The following is a 26277-nucleotide window of genomic DNA, read 5'->3' on the forward strand; positions in this document are numbered from 1 at the left end:
TGAACTTGCTCTTTAACTAAAACTGATGGAGTCGAGTGATAAAAATATCTTCTTCCATCTCGTCCCTGGGGGAGTGCGGAGTGCAGAGTTCCTTTTATCCGGTGTTTTGGAGCGGAGGCAGGGGCCTGCGGTGGCGCCTGATAGGGTAGGGAAGGCTACTTTCCAGCATTATTTTTCCCCGGTGCATGATCTGAACCGAAAATGTTAAGGGGTGTGGATTTGAGCAGGGGAGGGCAGCATGCAGAGATTTGAGAGATTGTGGGGTCCCTGTCTGCCTCCTTGGTTCTCTCCTCTTGCCTATAAAAGCATGAAATATATGTTTCCACCACTGTTGTTTTCGCGCGCAATTGCCTGCAGCAGGTGTCAAGGACTACATCGATCCATTCATTGAGGATAGTGACAACGTTGAAGTAGAAATGGCTGAATCGATGCTCATCTTGAGAATGTGTTCCATAATGCTGGTCCTTGGTTTTTCAGGTGAGAATACAAAATCCTAAACACTTCAAGGTTTGAATATTTCTGTAAATAATCATATTAATTAGGCCTACTTTTATATTTGTTGAGAGTTTGACTATTTTTTTGCTTTTAATTGTATTTATTCGATTATTTATTTGTTTATTTGTTCATTACTTGTCAATATGCATTTGCCTATAGTTTAAATAATATAGACACATATAGACAAAAAATGTCACTGTTGGAGTTCATTTATTTGAATATGTGGTATTTATGCTTCAGTGTAATGACTTTCTTAATTAAAACCCTTGAAATCAGTATATCAGAGCTGGTATAGCCTATATCTGATGATCATATCACTGCTACAGATGTAGGATCTTAATTTGATCAACCTGTTGCAGGAGAACTTTCCTGTGATGTAGGACATTTAAAACTTGGTGTGTGTTTAAAAATCCTTCCGAAGTTTGTAATTTCGACTTTGACATTTCAGACTTGATTTTCCCTTAAAATACATTTATCAACCCGTACAAAAATGTAAATTCATAATAATGCACATTTCCTGTTGCTGCAGGATTATTTTCATGCTGTAGCAAACTGGCTCAAATTAAGATCCTGCATCTGTAGGGTTCTCCTCACAGGGAACATGGTTCACAGTTTGTGTTCTGTCATGAGATGCACTTTGCTTGTTTGTCTTACTTTTCATTAACATGTATTTAATTTTACCTAAGGGATTCAATCCAACTTTACAGAGCTAACTAAAGTGAACATTTTCCTTGCCAATTGTCCCTACATGTACAATATATAGCACTTTCAACACATTCCTCAAGTACATGAATGTGGTGCTACAGCTATACAGCATCCCGAATGCTAGGACATAGGAGAGAATACTGAGTTTGTTTATCTCTTATGTTAAAAAATAGATTTTCTTTATTCTATCTCTGAGTGTGAGGTGTATCCAGAGCAATGTCCAAGCTCATCTGTTCCCGAGGCTGAATTGTAATAGGAGATAAATGCTTTCTGAATCCACCCCAGCCCATAATTTGGCAGTGATCTTTAAAATGCCAAAAAAGAGATGCCAACTAACTACTCTTATTCTAATTCCACCACATCTAAACTCATCCTAATTAACCCAGCCGGGATTGTTAAGGCTACATCATCCCTCTGCTGTAATTTGGTTTAGGCTCCAAGAGCCCCATGACCTTGTTTTACAACCAAATTGATGATAGGAGAAAGGAAAGCAAAAGGTTGGAAGTCTATCCAACCATTTCAACTTTCAGTGGCCAACAAAGACAAAAGACAGAAAGAAAGTAAGTTATGAGGGGAAGGAGATGTGGCCATATAAGAGAATTGGGACGCAGACATAGAGCCTGTCTCATCCACAGCCATAGAGCCATTCTCAGCCTCAGTACAGGAAGGAATAGTGTGCTACTCAGGAAGTCCATCACTGCCAAGGTCCCTGCTTGTTTTTTCCTGACCGCCTGTCGGCATGCTGCAATTAGTCCCCAGGAGCCTATTTGTAGGCCTAACTTACTGTCTCCAGATTGATGTCTATCTGCAGGGCTTCAGCGTTGACAGGTGCAATTGAGACCTCTCTCCTTCTGCAGGTGTCCCAGGTCAAATCAATCAACTGATCTCTCTTATAAATGTATAGTGTTGATGAGTGCATCGTTACAGTCTGTTCTAGTGATACAGTGTAGAAAATACATGACAGTTGTGGTTTGGTGGTATTTGATTAATCACACTAATATATTCTTAGTCAAGTCGATAGGCAGGCCCAAATGTTTGGCTCTAGGTTCTCCATTTCAATAGTTATTCCAGAATATAGAAGTTTCAAGTGGTGTTACTGTTAGGTGTCTAAAAGGTTGTTCTAATATTGCTCTTCTTCCTCACTGTGTCAGAGGCCAAAATGGAAATCATCACCAGCAAAACAGATTTGTTGCTGGGTGAGAATGCCATGCTCCTCTGCAAAGGTTGGTACAATGTTCTGGCAATATATATATATATACAGTTGAAGTCGGAAGTTCACATACACTTAGGTTGGAGTCATTAAAACTCGTTTTTCAACCACTCCACAAATGTCTTGTTAACAAACTATAGTTTTGGCAAGTCGGTTAGGACATCTACTTTGTACATGACACAAGTAATTTTTCCAACAATTGTTTACAGAGATTATTTCACTTCTAATTCACTGTATCACAATTCCAGTGGGTCAGAAGTTAAAGTGCCTTTAAACAGCTGGGAAAATTCCAGAAAATTATGTCATGGCTTTAGAAGCTTCTGATAGGCTAATTGACATCATTTGAGTCGATTGGAGGTGTACCTGTGGATATATTTCAAGGACTACCTTCAAACTCAGTGCCTCTTTGCTTGACATCATGGGAAAATCAAAAGAAATTAGCCAAGACCTCACAAAAACATTGTAGACCTCCACAAGTCTGATTCATCCTTGGGAGCAATTTCCAAATGCCTGAAGGTACCACGTTCATCTGTACAAACAATAGTACGCAAGTATAAACACCATGGGACCATTCAGCTGTCATACCGCTCAGGAAGGAGACGCGTTCTGTCTCCTAAAAATGAACGGACTTTGGTGTGAAAAGTGCAAATCAATCCCAGAACAACAGCAAAGGACCTTGTGAAGATGCTGGAGGAAACAGGTCAAACGAGTCCTATATCGACATAACCTGAAAGGCCGCTCAGCAAGGAAGAATCCACTGCTCCAAAACCGCCATAAAAAAGCCAGACCACGGTTTGGAACTGCACATGGGGACAAAGATTGTACTTTTTGGAGAAATGTCCTCTAGTCTGATGAAACAAAAATAGAACTGTTTGGCCATAATGACCATCATTATGTTTGGAGGAAAAAGGGGGATGCTTGCAAGCCGAAGAACACCATCCCAACCGTGAAGCACAGGGGTGGCAGCATCATGTTGTGGGGGTGCTTTGCTGCAGGACTGGTGCACTTCACAAAATAGATGGCATCATGAGGGAGAAAAAGTATGTGGATATATTGAAGCAACATCTCAAGACATCAGTCAAGAAGTGTCACATCCTGGCCTTAGTTCCTTTTTTACGTCTCTATTTTAGATTCGTCAGGTCGTGAGTTGGGGTGGGCATTCTATGTTTTGTTCTGTGTGTTATATTTCTAGGTGTTTGGCCTGGTATGGTTCCCAATCAGAGGCAGCTGTCAATCGTTGTCTCTGATTGAGACCCATACTTAGGCAGCCTGTTTTCCCACTATGGGTTGTGGGTAGTTTTTTTCTGTTTTGTGTTTCTGTTTTGTGTTTCTGCACCTGACACCTCATTTATTCTCTTTGTTATTTTGTTTTGTGTTCAGTTTAAATAAAAATAACATGAACACTTACCACGCTGCGCTTTGGTCCTACTCATCATCAGACGGAGAAGAAGTTTGTTACAAGAAGTTAAAGCTTGGTCACAAATGGGTCTTCCAAATGGACAATGACCCCAAGCATACTTCCAAAGTTGTGGCAAAATTGCTTAAGGACAACAAAGTCAAGGTATTGGAGTGGCCATCACAAAGCCCACAAATCCCATAGAAAATTTGTGGGCAGAACTGAAAAAGTGTGTGCGAGCAAGGAGGCCTACATACCTGACTTAGTTACACCAGCTCTGTCAGGAGGAATGGACCAAAATTCACCCAACTTATTGGGGAGCTTGTGGAAGGCTACCCGAAACGTTTGACCCAAGTTAAACAATTTAAAGGCAATGCTACCAAATACTAATTGAGTGAATGTAAACTTCTGACCCACTGGGAATGTGATGAAAGAAATAAAAGCTGAAATAAATCATTCTCTCTACTATTATTCTGACGTTTCACATTCTTAAAATAAAGGGTGATCCTAACTGACCTAAGACAGGCAATTCTTACTAGGATTGAATGTCAGGAATTGTGAAATACTGAGTTTAAATGTATGTGGCTAAGGTGTATGTAAACGTCCGACTTCAACAGTATATATATCATTAACACATTTTTAAAATATGATACATATAATCACACATAACCCCTCTTAGCTGGTGGGGAAGGAGACATCACCTGGCAGAAAGATGGAGAGGATGCTGAAGAAGACCAGATTGAGAAAGTGGATGAGACATCGTCAAAACTGTTAATCAGGAATGCCAAGATGGAGGATGCAGGACGGTACACATGCTTATGTGATTTTGACACCGGTCACAGAGATCAAACATCTTATACCATCTTTGTCTATGGTAAGATGTTTAAAGTAAAACTTTTCACCTGGCTAATATGACCAAGAGTTAGTGTTGAAGGGTTTTCTCGTATTATTTGAGTATTAAGCTAATTAGTGTTGTCTTGCAAGATCAAAGACGCCACATAGCTCATATCTCTGTCACACACACACACGTTTGTTTTAGTATCCTTGTGGGGACCAAAACATGTTTTCCCATTCAAAATCCTATTTTCCCTCACCCCTAACCCTGACCCTTAAACCTAACCTTAACCCCAAACCCCCAACTCTATTCCTAACCCTAAACTCTAACCCTATTTCTAACCCTAACCCTAAACCTAACCCCTAAACCTAAAATAGCCTTTTTCCTTGTGGGGAAGAGTGAAATGTTCCTTAATCCTAACCTTAGCCCCAAATCTCAAATCCCCAACCCAACTCCTAACCCTAACCCTTAACCCTTATTATAACCCTAAACCCTAAGCCTGAGATATAATTTTTCCTTGTTGGGACCGGTGAAATTTTCCTTGAGGATAGTAAAACCAAAAACACACACACACAATGACCCTTTCGCTCTCTCCATCCCTCTCTCAACTCATCCAGAGCGGCCATCCTTCGGGGAAACACTGGCCTACCATGAGTTCCTGGAGGGTCAAGATGTGGTCATCACCTGCATGGTCACTGGCAAGCCGGTGGTGGAAGTCAACTGGGAGAGGGACCATGAGAAACTGCACTCTGAAGGTAGGAGGGGTACCCTCGGTTCTGATTGTTCATGTGGTATGGGGGTCTCTTAGCTTCCTAGCTCCTCGCACTAGCTGCTGCCTGCCTGCCTGTGACCGATGGAGAGGTGGCGATGGTGGACAGGCTGTTGAGGGGCAGAAGGGGTCACGTAGCTCATAGGCTAATCCGATCCGTGTTCCTGACGCTGAGATGGGGCTGATCTTTCTTTTTCCTGTTGCCGTCTTTTGCTCCCAGCAGGTCGGATCACAAGACTAAAAGACAACTCTCTACAGATCAACAACATCAACAGGAAGGATCGAGGAACATATACATGTGAGGCTAAAATCAAGGACCGGCCCATTTTCGAAAAGCTCGACATCTCCGTCTCCGTCAACGGTGGGTTTACTCAAAGTGCAGTAGGGAATAAGGGATGTTTTAGGATCTTTATTTCGTACAATCTCTGTATAAACCAGAGGATTAGGTGTGTATTGTTGTTGACTATAATAAATAATGTCTCCTCTGACCCTCCTGCTGTAGTTCCTCCCACAGCGAAGATCCATGAGGAGGTGAAGAAAGTCACGGCCGGACCAGAGACAAATGTCTCCCTCAGCTGCCTGGTCGAGGGAGTCCCCCAACCGAACATCATCTGGACAGTGTGAGTGTGTGTGTGTGTTTGTTCACACTGATGTGCATGTGTGTAAAGCCAGAGTATCCTGCTCAAAACAGTTTGCAATAACACACAGAGAGAGAGAGAGAGCGAGAGAGAGAAAAAATAGTGTGTATTGGAAAGTGTATGTTTGGGTGAAGGCCTCCAGTGTGTCTATATTTATGTGGTCATTTATGTCTCAGTACACCACTAATGTGGCATGCCATCCTGTCTGTGTGGTTGACTGTGTGTCTCACTTCCTGTCAACTTCCTTATCAGCAGCGTGCTAATGTTCTGTAGCACCAGGCCTCACTTCTGTCTGTCTGTCTGTTGGCGCTTCCCTCCTCAGCCCAGACTCTTCAGATGAGTCCCGCTACAAGTACAACTCAGACAAGAGCGAGCTCATTATCTCGTCCGTTGTCAGGAGCGACTACGGAGAGTACATCTGCACGGCCAAGAATAAGATCTCAGAGAGCAGTGCCATGATCATGCTGGATGTCTCAGGTGTGGTTTGTTAGAGAACATCAGGGAACACACTCCTCCTGGAAACAAACAGCTGTAGCTTCGTAAGACCAAGCTTTCTCCAAAATAACAGATAAAAAATGGCTTGTTATTTGAATACTTCCTTCCAGATGTTTATGTTCCTGATATACAGAGATATCATGGAGAATTTGATTCTGTGTAAGCAACCATTTTCTGTCAGACAGTCTAGTGAGCCTGAGCCACTAGAAGCTGTTTCAGAAAACAAACCATTTGATCCCATTCAAACCCATTACCCGTGTAACATTTTCAACCAGGGAAAAGCAGCATTGTGTGTCTTTCATCAGAATTTATTTTGAATCTTCAGTTTTTTTCAGAAAGATTGATGGAAAGAATGGGCACCTTTGAGGAAAATGGAGAAGGTTCATGATTTTTCAATTTCAGTCAAGTTCTAGGTTTAGTATTTTTTTAAAGAAATTTAGTTCTGGGGAGGGTCATGTAATTTGTAATTGATGAAATTCCAATATTTCTTAGTGTTTTAAAATTAGTTGATTATAAGGCTATATATCGATGTGTGCCCGACTGCAGGAATGTCCAACAGAGCTTTTGCTAGAGAATTTAATGTTAATTTCTCTACCATAAGCCGTTGTTTTAGAGAATTTGGCAGTACATCCAACCGGCCTCACAACCGCACACCATGTGTAAGTAACCACGCTAGACCAGGACCTCCACATCCAGATTCTTCACCTGCGAGATAGTCTGAGGAGGGGAAGGGTTGGTGCTGAGGAGTATTTCTTTCTTTATTAAAGCCATTTTGTGGGGAAAAATTCATTCTGATTTGCTGGGTCTAGCTCCCCAGTGGGTGGACCTGGCTCCCAAGTATGTGTGCCTATGCCCTCCCAGGCCCACCCATGGCTGCTCCCCTGCCCAGTCATGTGAAATCCATAGATTAGGGCCTAATCAATTTATTTCAAATAACTGATTTCCTTCTATGAATTGTAACTTACTAAAATCTTTGAAATTGTTGCATGTTGTGTTTATATTTTTGTTCGTATAATTCTATCACTATCGATTGATTAATCTATTCACGTTCTGTGCAACAGAAGATGTTTAAACCCAGACAGCTTTTAGGGAAACACTTGTGACCTTCTCTCGCTGGGTTAAGCCATTGAAGAAGAGTAGCCAGCAGTTAAAACTCACATTTTTGTCTGTGTCGGTAGTCCTACTCTGTCTGGGGGGGAAAGGTAGTCCTACTCTGTCTGGGGTGGAAAGGTAGTCCTACTCTGTCTAGGGGGGAAAGGTAGTCCTACTCTGTCTGGGGTGGAAAGGTAGTCCTACTCTGTCTAGGGTGGAAAGGTAGTCCTACTCTGTCTGGGGTGAACAGGTAGTCCTACTCTGTCTGGGGTGAACAGGTAGTCCTACTCTGTCTATGGTGGAAAGGTAGTCCTACTCTGTCTGGGGTGGAAAGGTAGTCCTACTCTGTCTGGGGTGGAAAGGTAGTCCTACTCTGTCTGGGGGTTAGTCCTACTCTGTCTGGGGGAAAGGTAGTCCTACTCTGTCTGGGGTGGAAAGGTAGTCCTACTCTGTCTAGGGGGAAAGGTAGTCCTACTCTGTCTGGGGTGAAAAGGTAGTCCTACTCTGTCTAGGGGAAAGGTAGTCCTACTCTGTCTGGGGGGGAAAGGTAGTCCTACTCTGTCTGGGGTGGAAAGGTACTCCTACTCTGTCTGGGGGGGAAAGGTAGTCCTACTCTGTCTGGGGTGAAAAGGTAGTCCTACTCTGTCTGGGGGGGAAAGGTAGTCCTACTCTGTCTGGGGTGAAAAGGTAGTCCTACTCTGTCTGGGGTGAAAAGGTAGTCCTACTCTGTCTGGGGGGAAAGGTAGTCCTACTCTGTCTGGGGTGGAAAGGTAGTCCTACTCTGTCTGGGTTGGAAAGGTAGTCCTACTCTGTCTGGGGTGAAAAGGTAGTCCTACTCTGTCTAGGGGGGAAAGGTAGTCCTACTCTGTCTGGGGGGGAATGGTAGTCCTACTCTGTCTGGGGTGAAAAGGTAGTCCTACTCTGTCTAGGGGGGAAAGGTAGTCCTACTCTGTCTGGGGTGGAAAGATAGTCCTACTCTGTCTGGGGTGAAAAGGTAGGCCTAACTTCAAGATTCCTCATTATGTCAGAGATTTAATAATTTGCAAACAAGGACAGTTTCATTTAAAACAAGACATTTGGCATAAAAGAAATATGATAAGATGAACATATAGGGACAACTCTCTGTCTTAGCCTGTAATTTCGGTAGTTTGTGTGTTATTAAAAAATATTCTGCTAATATGTAAAATTACGTAGAATTGCATGAAAGATTTATAAAAGGCAATTTTTTCTCGGACCTGCAAATACGATTATAGATTTATGTAATGCTTTTACTATAAAGGAAATCTTTCCACCCATATTCTTGTCCACGGTGGTCTGCGAACCCACAACCTTCTGGTCCTGGGCCGCAGCCCTGTGTGAAATAAAAATTCCTGCGCTGTCATGTAATGCTTACAGGACATAGAACAGTTTCTAAAACTTCATATCTAAGGTTCTGGTCTGTCAAAGAAGTGAGTATAAATGGTAGACAATTTTCCCTGCTATCCACTTTATGTTTTCATTATTATTTGGGGTATAGGAGAGGGTCACTTGTGTTATTTTTCAAGCGTTCAGGGAGGGTTTAGGTCAAATATATTTTGCTGAAGGGAGGCCCATCCATTTTCATTTCAGAGAGGTCCGTTTTTCTCCATGTAACCCTTATTATAAATCACTTTCACTCCCTAACCAGATACAATGGCAATATCTTGCTGGCTTAACCATACCAATACCTTGCTGGTCTTCGAAGCCATCTGAACCCCACAACAAAATCATTTTTCCTATTTAACAGAAGATGTACATATATTGTTAATCATTTACACATATTCTTATCTATTATAATTTGTTTGTTATTGTCACACAAAGCACTCAGTTTGTCCTGCCTCTTGTTCTGTGTGTGTTTACAGAGCATCCTGTAGCAGTGCTGAGCCAGGAGAAGATGGAGCTGGAGCCAGGCCAGACTCTCTCAGTGTCCTGTAACGTCTCAGGACACCCTATGCCCGCGCTGCAGTGGGTCAGGAAGACCAACAATGACCACCTGCTAACAGTGGTAAGACAGACGATGCATTCACACAAACAACAAATATTGGGGGAGAATCAGGCAGAGAATACATTTTTGTTATATTTCTCTCCTCTGAGTTCCTGTCTGGTTGTGTTTGTGTGGATACAGGACACTGGTGGAGGTCGAGTGAGAATGGAGGATGGCTATGTCCTGGTCGTTGACAATGTGACGTCCTCAGATGGAGGGCTGTACAGCTGCATGGCTATCAGTCCTGCTGGCAACGCCTCCACAGACTTCAGCCTGCAGAGTAAGGCCACCCTTGACCTTCCTACTCTGTTATGATAATACTTAGCGCTAACACAACATTCCACTGGACAGAGACGTCAGCTCAATGGACAAGCAGCCACAAACCACTATAAAATTCTAAAATAACTGAAAACAGTGGGCGATTTTAGCTAAAGTGTAGGTACTCTAAACTCAGCAAAAAAAGAAACGTCCCTTTTCCAGGACCCTGTCTTTCAAAGGTAATTCGTAAAAATCCAAAAAGCTTCACAGATCTTCATTGTAAAGGGTTTTAACACTGTTTCCCATGTTGTTCAATGAACCATAAACAATTAATAAGCATGCACCTGTGGAATGGTCGTTAAGACACTAACAGCTTACAGATGGTAGGCAATTAAGGTCACAGTTATGAAAATTTAGGACACTAAAGAGGCCTTTCTACTGACTCTGAAAAACACCAAAAGAAAGATGCCCAGGGACCCTGCTCATCTGCGTGAACGTGCCTTAGGCATGCTGCAAGGAGGCATGAGGACTGCAGATGTGACCAGGGCAATAAATTGCAATGTCCGTACTGTGAGATGCCTAAGACAGCACTACAGGGAGACAGGACGGACAGCTGATCGTCCTCACAGTGGGAGACCACGTGTAACAACACCTTCACAGGTACAGGATGGACAGGTACAGAATGGCAAAAATAACAGGTACAGAATGGCAACAACAACTGCCCGAGTTACACCAGGAACGCACAATCCCTCCATCAGTGCTCAGACTGTCCGCAATAGACTGAGAGAGGCTGGACTGAGGGCTTGTAGGCCTGTTGTAAGGCAGGTCCTCACCAGACATCACCGGCAACAACGTAGCTTATGGGCACAAACCCACCGTCGCTGGACCAAACAGGACTGGCAAAAAAGTGCTCTTCACTGAAGAGCCACGGTTTTGTCTCACTAGGTGTGATGGTCGGATTCGTGTGTATCGTCAAAAGAACGAGCATTACACCGAGGCCTGTACTCTGGAGAGGGATCGATTTGGATGTGGAGGGTCCGTCATGGTCTGGGGCGGTGTGTCACAGCATCATCGGACTGAGCTTGTTGTCATTGCAGGCAATATCAACGCTGCGCGTTACAGGGAAGACATCCCACTCCCTCATGTGGTACCCTTCCTGCAGGCTCATCCTGACATGACCCTCCAGCATGACAATGCCACCAGCCATACTGCTCGTTCTGTGCGTGATTTCCTGCAAGACAGGAATGTCAGTGTTCTGCCATGGCCAGCGAAGAGCCTGGATCTCAATCCCATTGAGCACGTCTGGGACCTGTTGGATCGGAGGGTGAGGGCTAGGGCCATTCCCCCCAGAAATGTCCAGGAACTTGCCTTGGTGGAAGAGTGGGGTAACATCTCACAGCAAGAACTGGCAAATCTGGTGCAGTCCATTAGGAGGAGATGCACGGCAGTACTTAATGCAGCTGGGGGCCACACCAGATACTGACTGTTACTTTTAACCCCCTTTTTGTTCAGGGACACATTATTCCATTTCTGTTAGTCACATGTCTGTGGAACTTGTTCAGTTTATGTCTCAGTTGTTGAATCTTGTTATGTTCATACAAATATTTACACATGTTAAGTTTGCTGAAAATAAACGCAGTTGACAGTGAGAGGACGTTTCTTTTTTTGGTGAGTTTATTTACATTTGCAGTGTTCACCGTTTTTTATTTCTAATGACAATGTTCTTATTCTTTCATCTCTGACATTCTCATTCCCTCTTCACCTCTCTGTTTTTGAACTGCTCTGCACCTCCCTCTTTTTTCCCTATTTCCCCCTCATTCAATCCTCTTGTTCTCCATGTTTCTCTCATCTCTCCTCCCCCAGCCTGGCCAGGTAAAGCATCCCAGGTAAGTGGCACCCCAGGGCCCACATCGGTCCACTTCACCGTGGGGGCTTCCATGGTGGACGGGGGCTCTCCCATCACCCACTTCACCCTCCAGTGGAAGACAGGACGTGAGAACAATTGGCAGGAGAGAGTCATCCAGTCCACAGGTAAAAACCTGGCTCTCAGTGACCAATCTATTTCATACTGTAGATGATGTTTGAGACAGTTAGGATGAAGCCAATGAATACACTGAGGACTAGAAGTCGTAACTGAACACTGATTTCCCTAAAACCAGGGGAGGCCTCTGATGACCATTTTAGTGATATGACTAGTTATGAGTAGTTTGATTAGTTTGAGTGTATACATATATAAAAGTAATATGTGTGTTCATGTACCCTGTTGTTTGTGTGCAGACCCCCTGGTTATCAAAGATCTGAATCCCTACACCACCTACTCTGTCCGGTTTGCCCCACAGAATCACCTGGGTCAGGGAGGCTTCTCCGAAGAGATCACCGTCCGCACACAGGGCATACGTGAGTGTCACCCTCCTCTTCCTCCTCTCTCTCTCCTCACTCCCAATCGCATCATATCTAGGCAAATGCAGTATAATTATTACTAATTGTCACCAACTATCATTGTTCAAACTGCATTACTTGTGTCAACAAGCTACAGTATATCCATATTACCTACTGTTTTGAGTGTCTATCTACAGTTGGAGTCGGAAGTTTACATACACTTAGGTTAGAGTCATTAAAACTCATTTTTCAACCACTCCACAAATTTCTTGTTAACAAACTAGAGTTTGGCAAGTCGGCTAGGACATTGTGCATGACACAAGTCATTTTTCCAACAATTGTTTACAGACAGATTATTTCACCTATAATTCACTGTATCACAAAAGTATCTATATCCACAGTAAAACGAGTCCTATATCGACATAACCTGAAAGGCCGCTCAGCAAGGAAGAAACCACTGCTCCAAAACCGCCATAAAAAAAGCCAGACCATGGTTTGCAACTGCACATGGGGACAAAGATCGTACTTTTCGGAGAAATGTCCTCTGGTCTGATGAAACAAAAATAGAACTGTTTGGTGATAATGACCATTGTTATGTTTGGAGGAAAAAGGGGGAGGCTTGCAAGCCGAAGAACACCATCCCAACCATGAAGCACGGGGGTGGCAGCATCATGTTGTGGGGGTGCTTTGCTGCAGGAGGGACTGGTGCACTTCACAAAATAGATGGAATCATAAGGGAGGAAAATTATGTGGATATATTGAAGCAGCATCTCAAGACATCGGTTAGGAAGTTAAAGCTTGGTTGCAAATGGGTCTTCCGAATGGACAATGACCCCAAGCATACTTCCAAAGTTGTGGCAAAATGGCTTAAGGACAACAAAGTCAAGGTATTGGAGTGGCCATCACAAAGCCCTGACCTCAATCCTATAGAACATTTGTGGGCAGAACTGAAAAATTGTGTGTGAGCAAGGAGGCCTACAAACCTGATTCAGTTACAACAGCTCTGTCAGGAGGAATGGGCCAAAATTCACACAACTTATTATGGGAAGCTTGTGGAAGGCTACCCGAAACGTTTGACCCAAGTTTAACAATTTAGTGACAATGCTACCAAATACTAATTGAGTGTATGTAAACTTCTGACCCACTGGGAATGTGATGACAGAAATAAAAGCTGAAATGAATCATTCTCTCTACTATTATTCTGACATTTCACATTCTTAAAATAAAGTGGTGATCCTAACTGAACTAAAACAGCACATTTTTACTTCAATTAAATGTCAGGAATTGTGAAAAACTGAGTTTAAATGTATTTGGCTAAGGTCTATGTAAACTTCCGACTTCAGCTGTATATTGGCTGGAAGAAAGATTAATCTGACATAATTCACTCATTCCACTATCACATGATCATCCACATGACATCATCACCTGCTCGCTGACGGCTATTCATGCTCCATTATTGCCCCGCTCCTGATGACATCCTCCCATTCCATCGGCATTCGGGCCCGCAGGAGGTAAAGTACTGACGTGACAACTCTGAAAAGTCAGTTTTTCACGGATAACCAACCTCCCTAACATGACAGTAGATTTTACTACAACAGTTTCACACACTGTGTAGTTATAAGCTGGCTGATGCATGAACACCCCTGACCTCTGTACCTACTGTACCAACACACTGCCTCTACCTGCCTGCCTACCCAGGGGAACCAGACAGCCCGGACCTGGTGGCCAGCGAAGGGAAGGTTGAGGGCAATATGTTCTCAATCCCTTTAACACAGTTGGACAGCGGAGGCTCCCCCATTACCCACTACACCGTCCGCTACAGAGTGGTGAGTATGCATGCGTTTTTGTTTTTCAGTGAAGAGAAAAGATCAAGACATTACAGAGTATGCAAGACCTTACACCCCCCCCCCCCCACTCACACACACACACACCCCTCTCCTCTCTCTTTCTTAGAATAAGGTGGACGAGGACTGGAGGGAGAAGGACCTGCCGTCCAACTCGACAGTGATCAACCTCCATGACCTGCAGTTTAAATCAGACTACCAGGTGGAGGTGCTCGCCGTCAACCCCTACGGCTCCTCCAGCCCCGCCAAGTTGAACTTCAATGTCCCACAGCCTGGTAAGCTGCTATGGCATACTGTAGTACTGAAATAAAGCTTGAGACCTTCCGAGAGGTGGGACAAATACTGGATTGAGCAGAGTAACGTAGTGCTACAACCACCTTTCGATTAACCGGTATGTCAGAGTGAAGGACACACCAGAACTCAACAAAAGTATAACAAACAATTACATACTTTATTAAACATTTCATTTCATAAGACAACGTGGAGTATCTCACATAGGAGCCCTACTATATTTCTGTTGTCTATGCAAATGAGCCTGAGTAGAAAGAAGAAAACTGTGGTGTAAGGCACACACAAAACTGTAGCGTTCTGCATTAGCATCGAACAGTCCCCGTTATATGCAACTTTTCAGGGAAGTTAGAAACCAATATACACAGGCAGTTAGAAAAGCCAAGGCTAGCTTTTTCAAAAGGAAATTTTCTTCCTGCAACACAAACTCAAAAAAGTTCTGGGACACTGTAAAGTACATGGTGAAAAAGAACACCTCCTCCCAGCTGCCCACTGCACTGAGGATAAGAATCTCTGTCACCACAGATAAATCCACTATAATTGAGAATTTCAATAAGCATTTTGTCTGGCCATGCTTTCCACCTGGCTACCCCTATCCCGGTCAACAGCACTGCACCCCCCACAGCGACTCGCCCAATCCTTCCCCATTCTCCTTCACCCAAATCCAGTCAGCTGATGTTCTGAAAGAGCTGCAAAATCTGGACCCCTACAAATCAACCGGGCTAGACAATCTGGACCCTTTCTTTCTAAAATTGTTGCCACCCCTATTACTAGCCTGTTCAACCTCTCTTTGTGTTGTCTGAAATTCCCAAAAGATTGGAAAGCAGCTGTGATCATCCCCTCTTCAAAGGGGGGGACACTCTTGACCCAAACTGCTACAGACCTATATCTATCCTACCCTGCCTTTCTAAGGTCTTCGAAAGCCAAGTCAAGAAACAGATTACCGACCATTTCGAATCCCACCGCACCTTCTACGCTATGCAATATGGTTACAGAGCTGGTCATGGGTGCACCTCAGCCACGCTCAAGGTCCTAAACGATATCTTAACCGCCATCGATAAGAAACAATACTGTGCAGTCGTATTCAACGACCTGGCTAAGGCTTTCGACTCTGTCAATCACCACATCCTCATTGGCAGACTCGATAGCCTTGGTTTCTCAAATGATTGCCTCGCCTGTTTCACCAACTACTTCTCTGATAGAGTTCAGTGTGTCAAATCGGAGGGCCTGTTGTCCATGCCTCTGGCAGTCTCTGAGGGTGCCATAGGGTTCAATTCTTGGGCCGACTCTCTTCTCTGTATACATCAATGATGTCGCTCTTGCTGCTGGTGAGTCTCTGATCCACCTCTACGCAGAAGACACCATTCTGTATACTTCTGGCCCTTCTTTGGACAGTGTTAACAACCCTCCAGACGAGCTTCAATGCCATACAACTCTAGTTCCGTGGCCTCCAACTGCTCTTAAATACAAGTAAAACTAAATGCATGCTCTTCAACCAATCGCTGCCTGCACCTTCCCGCCCGTCTAGCAACACTACTCTGGACGGCTCTGACTTAGAATATGTGGACAACTACAAATACCTAGGTGTCTGGTTAGGCTGTAAACTCTCCTTCCAGACTCACATCAAACATCTCCAATCTGAAGTTACATCTAGAATTGGCTTCCTATTTTGCAACAAAGCATCCTTCAATCATGCTGCCAAACATACCCTTGTATAACTGACCATCCTACCGATCCTCGAATTCGACGATGTAATTTACAAAAAAGCCTCCAATTCCCTACTTAATAAATTGGATGCAGTCTATCACAGTGCCATCCGTTTTGTCACCAAAGCCCCATATACTACCCACCACTGCGACCTGTACGCTCTCGTTGGCTGGCCCTCGCTTCATACTCGTCGCCAAACCCACTGGCTCAAGGTCATCTACAAGACCCTGCTAGGTAAAGTCCCCCCTTATCTCAGCTCGCTGGTCACCATAGCAGCACCCACCCCTAGCACGCGCTCCAGCAGGTATATCTCTCTGGTCACCCCCAAAGCCAATTCCTCCTTTGGCCGCCTCTCCTTCCAGTTCTCTGCTGCCAATGACTGGAACAAACTACAAAAATCTCTGAAACTGGAAACAATTATCTCCCTCACTAGCTTTAAGCACCAGCTGTCAGAGCAGCTCACAGATTACTGCACCTGTACATACTGTAGCCCATCTATAATTTAGCCCAAACAACTACCTCTTCCCCTACGGTGTTTATTTATTTAGCTCCTTTGCACCTCATTATTTCTATTTTGCACATTCTTTCACTGCAAATCTACCATACCAGTGTTTAACTTGCTATATTGTATTTACTTCGCCACCATGGCCTTTTTTTGCCTTTACCTCCCTTATCTCACCTCATTTGCTCACATTGCATATATACTTATTTTTCTACTGTATTATTGACTGTATGTTTGTTTTACTCCATATGTAACTCTATGTTGTTGTATGTGTCGAACTGCTTTGCTTTATCTTGGCCAGGCCGCAATTGTAAATGAGAACTTGTTCTCAACTTGCCTGGTTAAATAAAGGTTAAATAAAATAAAAATAAAAAACATAGGCTTTGAGCTTAATTACACACTAGTAGGTGACACTGCACACAAAGATGGGAACTCTTAAAGCATGTGACTTCACTGCAGACAGGAGCTTGGACCAATTCAAACAGTCAAAAGACCCACATGATAGTGATGAAGGCACATATAGGACCCAGCACTACAATAACTGTTCTGTCCTCCCTTCATAACCCACACTGTAATTTAAAAAAGGTACTCCTAAAAACTAAACAAATTTAACAGGACTCAGCCAACAGAATAGGACACGGACATGACACTAAAAACATTTAAAAACATTTCGTTTGTCTAGCTGACGAGACGCTCCCGTGGGGTCTGAGCGTGTGCACCCTTGCTGAGCCGGCAGGCATGGCAAGTTGCAGGCCGACGGTAGGTACATATCTAAGGTGCACTGAGTAGCCTTAAGCAACAACCCCCCCAAAAAGCTTTCTTATCTGGTTGTGGTCGGCAGCCCTACATAGCAGTGAATGACACCCTCCCACCATTATAGGGTGAGTGCAATATAATTGCAAGGGCTACGGAGCCTCACGTTCATCGATGGATCAGCTCCTCCGCTACCACCTTTCTGCGCTCTCACCTTATAATAGTTTTTCCAGAGTCCCGGGCAGAGCTGGCGAACAGGCACAGATGCCAGCAATTAGTTCATTATTTGGTGATGTCATTCCTTACAAGCTTTACCACAGTCACATACTGGAAAACGGACTATTGCCCAATAGAGAGGAAAATATCTCTGAAATAAAACAGTTACAGAACAGAATTCCAGGTCAGGATAAAATGTTTTACTGAGTTTAAATAGGATTATCTCTCCCTCTCTGTGTCTTTCTCCTCTCCATCCCTTTCATCCCCTCCCTCACTCCTTCCCTCCCTCACTCCTTCCCTCCCTTCTTCCCTTTCAGTAGCCAAGATGAATAAGGGTGGGATGGGGAAAGGGGCTGTGGCAGGCATTGTCATAGCCATCTTCTTGGCGCTATTGATCGCTGTGGACGCCACCTGTTGCTATACCAACCGCTGCGGCATGCTGATGTTCCTGGCTGTCAAGCTGTTTGGGCAGAAGGTCCCTGGGATGAAGACTGTGGAGGAGGGTGACGGCACCTCTAATGGGTAACGCTGTTCTCTAGCCTACTGTCTGCCTGTTCCTCAATGTAACATATTCAGAGGGTTGTAGTGTGGTTATGTGTGTTTCTCTATATGAACCCTCCTGAGCCTCAGTTTATGTGTGTCCTTCAATGCAGAGACTTGAAGTTGAATGGGCTAGGACTACCGAGGGATAGCATCCCAAATCTGCAGACCCAAAATGGGGAAAAGAATGGGTTGCAGGCGGAGGTCACGTGCGACAAAGCGCCCCTCACCAAATTCGAGTAGGTGGCCCATGATGATGTCAGAGGGGTGGACACAGCCCACCCTCGCCCTAAACGGGTTGTGAGCCATAAGAAATGGCAAAAAGAGTCACCTCTGCACTTATAAGTCAGCAAGTGTGTTCGATCACTGACTAATTAAATTATAACTAATATACCCATGTGAAAAGTGACACCCTTACCCATTTTTTGATACCCATGTTAATTGTTAGGTAGCCACCACCCACTTGCCACTGCTAGAGTCTTTGTTGACGTGAGCTGACGAACACGGGAATGCCCTTTCAGAATTAGTAGGCACACAGTCTCATTTTCCTGTATTTGCATGTGCATATTTAGTCACTGAGCTAATGACTCATTAAATATTTGCCTGGCTAGTTGTATTGAGTTGTATTTTATTTCTAACCTGACCTATTATTTCCTTTCAGGAAGGCGTCCCCCAATGGAGATCCTGCCACTGAGGCCTGAGTTACTGAACAGGAAGTGACATCCTAGTATCTGAAGAATGGAACCTGTAAATGTCAAAGTAGAAAGAAGGAAGTATTGTGAGTTGAGGGGTCTTAGTTAAATGTTTTTGGAGAGTTCCCAGGACAGTCCATGTTGTGAAAGGATAAGGATTAGGAAAGTTATCTGTGAATTGTAAAGTCTAACATTGACAGATTGTTGTAATTTCATCCAGCCTTGTGTAATCTCATATTAAGTGTTACATTTCCTTGCTTTTATGTTTCAGTACATTCATGTTATATTTCAGTACATTCGTGTTATATTTCAGTACATTAAGGCGGCTGTAAATTGTCAGGGAGACCTTCGTAGTTCATTAATTGAATCATAACTCGTTATTTATTGAAGTCTATATTCACTTTAATCTGCAAAAAAATCTGTAAGTGACATATCATTATTTAATAAGGACATTTTATCCGAACATATTAACAATATACAGAAGGGCTGCCCAACCCTCTTACTGGAGATCTGCTGTCCTGTAGGTTTTCAGTCCAACCCTAATTTAGCATATCTTCAGCTAGTTAAGGTCTTGTTGAGCAGCTAATTAGTAGAATCAGGTGTGTTAAATCAGGGTTGGACTGAACACCTACAGGACGGTAGATCTCCAGGAAGAGGGTGGGCAACCCTGATATACAGTATACCGCATAATCACATTAACAAATAACAACGTGTCAAAATGACATCTCTTCAAGTGTTAATCATGCGGAATATACAGAGCTCATATATTACAGAGCTATATGATGTGCTTATTTTTAACCTAATCTGTTGTTAAATTGCAAATTGCTCATATAATAATTTTATGTTTGTATTTGTTTAATTATCCACTTTCTTACAGTTTATTTTGTACATTGTACACTGTACATTGTTTGTACATACACATACAGTATAACAGCTATGCATTTTGCTATTTAAAAAAATGTGAAATAAAAACATGCTGTTTTTCATTCACTTTTCTTGAGTTTACCATACTATAGGACTTGTGGTCTAGAAATCAAAGTTCTCTGACCACCTCAGTGTGTTTGCAGTTGGCTGTAGTTAACTGCATCGTCATCCACTGCCTCCTTTTAAGGGGAACAAGTTTTAGTGCAGAGCTATATTTGTATTTATCTAGTAGTTATTACTAAATTACAGATACTACGTAATGTAAGCCTGTTGTTGAATTGTTGGGGACACATTTTTGCAAGTTATTATGCAATTGTTTTGATACACATTATTTTCCTTGTGAAATTTACTTTGTGTCTCACTCACTCTGGTTATTTACCTGGGTGAAGGAGCAAGGCTGACATGGAGCTTGTGTAGTTGCGTACTTGAGTAGTTCATGTCATCAGGATCAGTGATCGGCTTGGCTGACCGTCTCATGTTTTCATAGATGTCCTCTGGTGTACACAATGTTGCTTTCTGTATCTAACAGTCAGAATACAGTCAAAATACTGAGCACTGGCCCCAGGCATAGAATGACTCTCTTGCTACTCATTGGCATACTTTAACTAACTCAAAGTTCAATGGGATTGATTTACATATTTACCATTCACTTTCATGCGAGCTGGTTTTTATTATCTAAGAAAAACAGAACAATAAATTACATGTGTAAGGTTTGTTTCGAAATGACAACATAGCCCATTCGCAATGACAACCAGATTTGCAATGACAACCAGAGTAAGGCCACTGTTAGTGCTGTACTTTCATCTGATCACCGAACTGGGGGACTGGTTTGGTAGGAAGCTTCTTCTCTGCCGTGTTCCACTTCTGTCTGTGGATGATAAAACAAAGAGAGAATTCACCCATAAAGGCCAACAAAATAGCCTGTTGTGCTTTTTTAGTAACTTTCTACTGTGGGACAACCAAATCAGCAGTTGTATGGTATCTCTTTTGAAAGAACATTTGGAAAGAAAGAAGTTGTGTAAGTCTCAGTTGTGACATGATTACGACATCAAGCCTGTAGACAGTGTATTTTCATTTGTATACAAGGCTAAAGAGGGAGGGGAATGGAATTATGTACATTTCTAAAGAAGATAGGGGAGAGGGGGCCCTTCAATGCACTATAATATATGATTAGTTCTTTATTACGCATTTTCAAAGCACTCACCTTTTTATGTAAATGTTGAGCACCACAATCACTGCAGTGACAAGGAAGAGAGCCCAAAATGCTGCCAGGACCACCATTAAATGGGCTGATTCTGGAACACAAGAGAAAATACACTACTAAAACTGAGACTATGGTTTTGTATATAAAATATTAACTCCAAGATATTCCACAGATGACATGCAACATCATATACCGTATACTTCATATCCCTGTCTGCATGCCATTGTTTTGTTGAGATACACAGGACAGACATCACAACAGCATGACATAAAATAAGTGCAGAAGTGTTGCAGTACCTTTAACTTTCACCTCCAGGTCTGTGATCCAAGGGCTTTCTGGGCCATACAGAAGTACAGTCCACTGTCATCAGAATCGATTTCGTTGAAGGTGTGTTCTTTCCCCGTCCCTAATTTTAGTGTAGTTAGCCGTCCTGACCTCTGAAACCAGGTGTAGGTCTCTGCTGCAGGGTTGGCGTTATTGCTGCAGGTCAGAGTCAGACCTTTCACTACCTCGGGGCTCGGGCTGACCTTAACAGAAACGCCCCTTGGAGCATCTGGAAGCAGACGTACAGAAAACAACATTGTTCCGTGTGTGTTCATTTGACTGTATGTTAGTAGTACTGCATTTATACATTAATACAGACAATGAATCAACCAAGCCATCTCAGATGTACATTGGCCACTGTGAAGAGAAAACAACACATTGAAGATAGCTGACTACAGCATAAATCTTACATCTCACATCCAGAAGTATTGGTGTAGATGTGCCTTGCCCCAGAGCACAGGAGTAGCACCAAGTGTCATTAGGGGAAAGTGGACCTAGAGGACACTGTCCACCATGGACACCAGAGAAACCAGGGAGTGGGAGGCCAGATGAACTCCATTTGAGGAAGTTTACAGGTGGAGGTGCAGGCCAGGGTGACGTTGTCTCTCTATTTAACAGGGACATTTTCATTTAACTTTAGGGATAAGACTGACATGAAGAAGAAACATGTATAACCAAATATAGGACATGTTGAGGGTTAATAACTGACCATCCTAGGTTAGGTAATACCTTAATTGTTTAGTCTGATGATGAGGGGCCTGATTACCTTAATTTGCATCAATTCCGAAGAAGAATGCTGTCATCTTCAGTCACATTGTTGAGTTTCAGTGTGCAGTTATTGTCTTGGTCATAAAACTCTGTTCTTCTACTGTATCTTGTTTTAATCAGTCTAGATGTGTTATACACTCCATCAACTTGCTGTGAGCCGTCTAGTTTTGTATCGCCTCTCGGAGTGAACCATGTAATTCTTCTAACTATCTGGGTAGCTGGGTATGTACAGTCAAATATATGTATGTACAGTCAAATACCACTGATGAGCCTTTTGATGCACAGATAACGGTAGTCCTGTCCCTGTCATGGTACCAAACAGACCAGGTCTGGGCCAGTGTGCCTGGAAACCGCGATTTAAAACATAAATACGTTCAATCAATCTATCAAATGTATTTATAAAGCCCTTGTCACAAAGTGCTATACAGAAACACAGCCTAAAACACTAAACAGCCAGCAATGCAGATGTAGAAGCACGGCGGCTAGGAAAAACTCCCTAGAAAGGCAGGAACCTAGGAAGAAACCTAGAGAGGAACCAGGCTCTGAAGGGTGGCCAGTCCTCTTCTGGCTGTGCCGGGTGGAAATTATAACAGAACATGGCCAAGATGTTCAAATGTTCACAGATGACCAGCAGGGTCAGATAATAATAATCAGAGTGGTTGTAGGGGATGCAACAGGTCAGCACCTCAGGAGTAAATGTCAGCTGATCATTCAGAGTTAGAGACAGCAGGTGCGGTAGAGAGAGAGAGTCGAAAACAGCAGGTCCGGGACAAGGTAGAATGTCCGGTGAACAGGTCAGAGATCCATAGCCGCAGGCAAAACAGTTGAAACTGGAGCAGCAGCACGACCAGGTAGACTGGGGACAGCAAGGAGTCATCAGACCAGGTAGTCCTGAGGCATGGTCCTGGTGCTCAGGTCCTCCAAGAGAAGAGAAATAGAAAGAGAAAGGGAAAGAGAAAGAGAGAGAATTAGAGGGAATATACTTGAATTCACACAGGACACCGGATAAGACAGGAGAAATATTCCAGATATAACAGACTGACCCTAGCCCCCGACACATAAACTATTGTAGCATAATTACTGGAGGCTGAGACAGGAGGGGTCGGGAGACACTGTGGCCCCATCCGACTGTACCCCCAGACAGTGCCAACCAGGCGGGATATAACCCCACACACTTTGCCAAAGCACAGCCCCCACACCACTAGAGGGATATCTTCAACCACCAAGGTACTACCCTGAGACAAGGCAGAGTACAGCCCACAAAGATCTCTCCCACGGCACGAACCAGAAGGGGGAGCCAACCCGGACAGGAACATCACGTCAGAGACTCAACCCACTCAAGTGATGCACCGCTCCTAGGGACGGCATGGAAGAGCACCAGTAAGCCAATGACTCAGCTTCTGTAATAGGGTTAGAGGCAGAGAATCCCAGTGGAGAGAGGCAGAGAACCGGCCAGGCAGAGAGAGACAGCAAGGGCGGTTCGTCGTTCCAGTGCCTTTCCATTCACCTTCACACCCCTCGGCCAGACTACACTCAATCATAGGACCTACTGAAGAGATGAGTCTTCAATAAAGACTTAAAGGAGAAAGACTTCAAATGGAGCTCTATAGGAGAAAGCCCTTTCTCCAGCTGTTTTTTACTTAGAAATTCTAGGGACAATAAGGAGGCCTGCGTCTTTTGACCGTAGCGTACATGTAGGTATGTACGGCAGGACCAAATCGGAAAGATAGATAGGAGAAAGCCCATGTAATGCTTTATAGGTTAGGAGTAAAACCTTGATATCAGCCCTAGCCTTAACAAGAAGCCAGTGTAGAGAGGCTAGCACTGGAGTAATATGATCAAATATTTTGGTTCTAGTCAAGATTCTAGCAGCCGTGTTTAGTAGAGCATTGCAGTGGTCTAATCTAGAAGTGATAAAAGCATGGATACATTTTTCTGCATCATTTTTGGGCAGAAAGTTTCAGATTTTTGCAATGTTACATAGATGGAAAAAAGCTGTCCTTGAAACAGTCTTGATATGTTCGTCAAAAGACTGTACAACCATCAAGATTAATTGTCGGATCCAAAAGAAGATCTCTTTGTTTCTTGGGACCTATAACTAGCATTTCTGTTTTGTCCGAGTTTAAAAGCAAAACATTTGCCACCATCCATTTCCTTATGTCAAAAACACAGGCTTCCAGTATGGGCAATTTTGGGGCTTCACCATGTTTCATCGAAATGTACAGCTATGTATCGTCTGCATAGCAGTGAAAGTTAACATAATATTTCCGAATGACATCACCAAGAGGTCAAATATATAGTGAAAACAATTGAGGTCCTAAAACGGAACCTTGAGGAACACAGAAATGTACAGTTGATTTGTCAGAGGACAAACCATCCACAGAGACAAACTGATATCTTTCTGACAGATAAGATCTAAACCAGGCCAGAATTTGTCCGTGTAGTCCAATTTGGGTTTGCAATCTCTCTAAAAGAATGTGGTGATCGATGGTATCAAAAGCAGCACTAAGGTCTCGGAGCACGAGGACAGATGCAGAGCCTTGGTCTGACTCCATTAAAAGGTAATTTACCACCTTCACGAGTGCAGTCTCAGTGCTATGATGGGGTCTAAAACCAGACTGAAGCATTTCGTTTACGTTGTTAGTCTTCAGGAAGGCAGTGAGTTGCAGTGCAACAGCTTTTACATGTTTTTTGAGAGGAATGGGAGATTTGATATAGGCTGATAGTTGTTTATATTTTCTGGGTCAAAGTTTGGCTTTTTCAAGAGAGGCTTTATTACTGCCACTTTTAGTGAGTTTGGTACACATCCGGTGGATAGGGAGCCATTTATTGTGTTCAACATAGGAGGGCCAAGCACAGGAAACAGCTCTTTCAGTAGTTTAGTTGGAAAGGGTTCCAGTATGCAGCTTGAAGGTTTAGAGGCCATGACTATTTTCATCAATGTGTCAAGAGACATAGTGTTAAAAAATGTGTGAGTGTCTCCCTTGATCCTAGGTCCTCCCAGTGTTGTGCAGATTCAGGACAACTGAGCTTTGGAGAAATACGCAGATTTAAAGATGAGTCCGTAATTTGCTGTCTAATGATCATGATCTTTTCATCAAAGAAGTTCATGAATGTATCACTGCTGAAGTGAAAGCCATCTTCTCCTGGGGAATGTTGCTTTTTAGATAGTTTTGCGACAGTATAAAAAATAAATGTAGGATTGTTCTTATTCTCTACAATTAAGTTGGAAAATTAGGATGATGAAGCAGCAGTGAGGGCTCTTCGATACTGCACGGTACTGTCTTTCCAAGTTCATCGGAAGACTTCCAGTTTGGTGTTGCGCCATTCCGTTCCAATTTTCTGGAAGCTTGCTTCAGGGCTGTTCTCCAGGAGGAGAAGCCTCGTTTAACACAGTCAATTCATCAGGCCTAAGACATGTTTCAGTCAGGCCGATCACATCAAGATTATAGTTCATTGACTATAACTGCCTTGGAAGTGAGCGATTGAGTAGCACTATTTTGTGAGGTGAGATATCACAATTTCTTTCAATAATGACAGGAATGAAGGAGGTCTTTATTCCAGTGAGATTGCTAAGGCGAATACCGCCATGTTTAGTTTTGCCCAACCTAGATCAAGGCACAGACACAGTCTCAATGGGGATAGATGAGCTGACTACACTGACTGTGCTAGTGGCAGACTACACTAAGCTGATTTATTCATTTTCCACTGATGAATATAATTAACTGAAGCAAAATAAAATGTACCTGGCAGGGAGAGTAGAGTTAACATAGATAACTAGACTATACTGACAGTGCATAGCGACTTTAGCCCTGTAGGAAGGAGAGTAGAGTTAACATAGATAACTAGACTATACTGACAGTGCATAGCGACTTTAGCCCTGTAGGAAGGAGAGTAGAGTTAACATAGATAACTAGACTATACTGACAGTGCATTGCGACTTTAGCCCTGTAGGAAGGAGAGTAGAGTTAACATAGATAACTAGACTATACTGACAGTGCTTAGCGACTTTAGCCCTGTAGGAAGGAGAGTAGAGTTAAAATAGATAACTAGACTATACTGACAGTGCATAGCGACTTTAGCCCTGTAGGAAGGAGAGTAGTATTCCAGAAAATATATAATTAATACAATCTTTGATCCAAGAACGTAGTACCAACATCTCTGCTGTGTTATCTGACCAGCAGTGACTGAGCAAATTATTCTTATTGAAGACTGGAAGGTTGTGGAGAATTACTGATGTC

The 26277-nt window shown here is 43.2% G+C and overlaps 1 protein-coding gene and 1 long non-coding RNA gene across 6 annotated transcripts; one reads left to right on the forward strand and one right to left on the reverse strand.

The window, feature by feature from the left end:
* Window positions 1-227: 227 nt before the first annotated feature.
* LOC115102181 (neural cell adhesion molecule 1-like) lies at window positions 228-19802 on the forward strand. Of its 5 annotated transcripts, none has more exons than XM_029621831.2 (16): window positions 240-477; window positions 2352-2423; window positions 4486-4680; window positions 5259-5396; window positions 5631-5771; window positions 5913-6030; window positions 6371-6525; window positions 9516-9658; window positions 9779-9917; window positions 11759-11926; window positions 12173-12293; window positions 13971-14100; window positions 14228-14393; window positions 17905-18106; window positions 18238-18363; window positions 18786-19802. In XM_029621831.2, the coding sequence occupies exons 1-16, from the start codon at window positions 417-419 to the stop codon at window positions 18823-18825; spliced, it is 2115 nt and encodes a 704-aa protein (XP_029477691.2). In that variant the 5' UTR covers window positions 240-416; the 3' UTR covers window positions 18826-19802. The 5 variants fall into 5 exon arrangements, with proteins under 5 accessions (XP_029477719.2, XP_029477710.2, XP_029477691.2 ...); XM_029621840.2 differs by having other exon boundaries at window positions 5634-5771; window positions 17902-18106; XM_065008409.1 differs by having other exon boundaries at window positions 242-477; window positions 12173-12292; window positions 13973-14100; window positions 17902-18106.
* On the reverse strand, window positions 18940-26106 carry LOC115102198 (uncharacterized). The gene is made up of 5 exons (XR_003859423.2): window positions 22035-26106; window positions 21679-21875; window positions 21241-21497; window positions 20945-21035; window positions 18940-20608 (listed from the first exon to the last, which is right to left on the reverse strand). It is a non-coding gene; the product is annotated as an uncharacterized LOC115102198 (long non-coding RNA).
* Between the last annotated feature and the right edge of the window lie 171 nt (window positions 26107-26277).

This window comes from Oncorhynchus nerka, linkage group LG3, assembly GCF_034236695.1.
Source record: "Oncorhynchus nerka isolate Pitt River linkage group LG3, Oner_Uvic_2.0, whole genome shotgun sequence".
Taxonomy (NCBI): Eukaryota; Metazoa; Chordata; class Actinopteri; order Salmoniformes; family Salmonidae; genus Oncorhynchus; species Oncorhynchus nerka.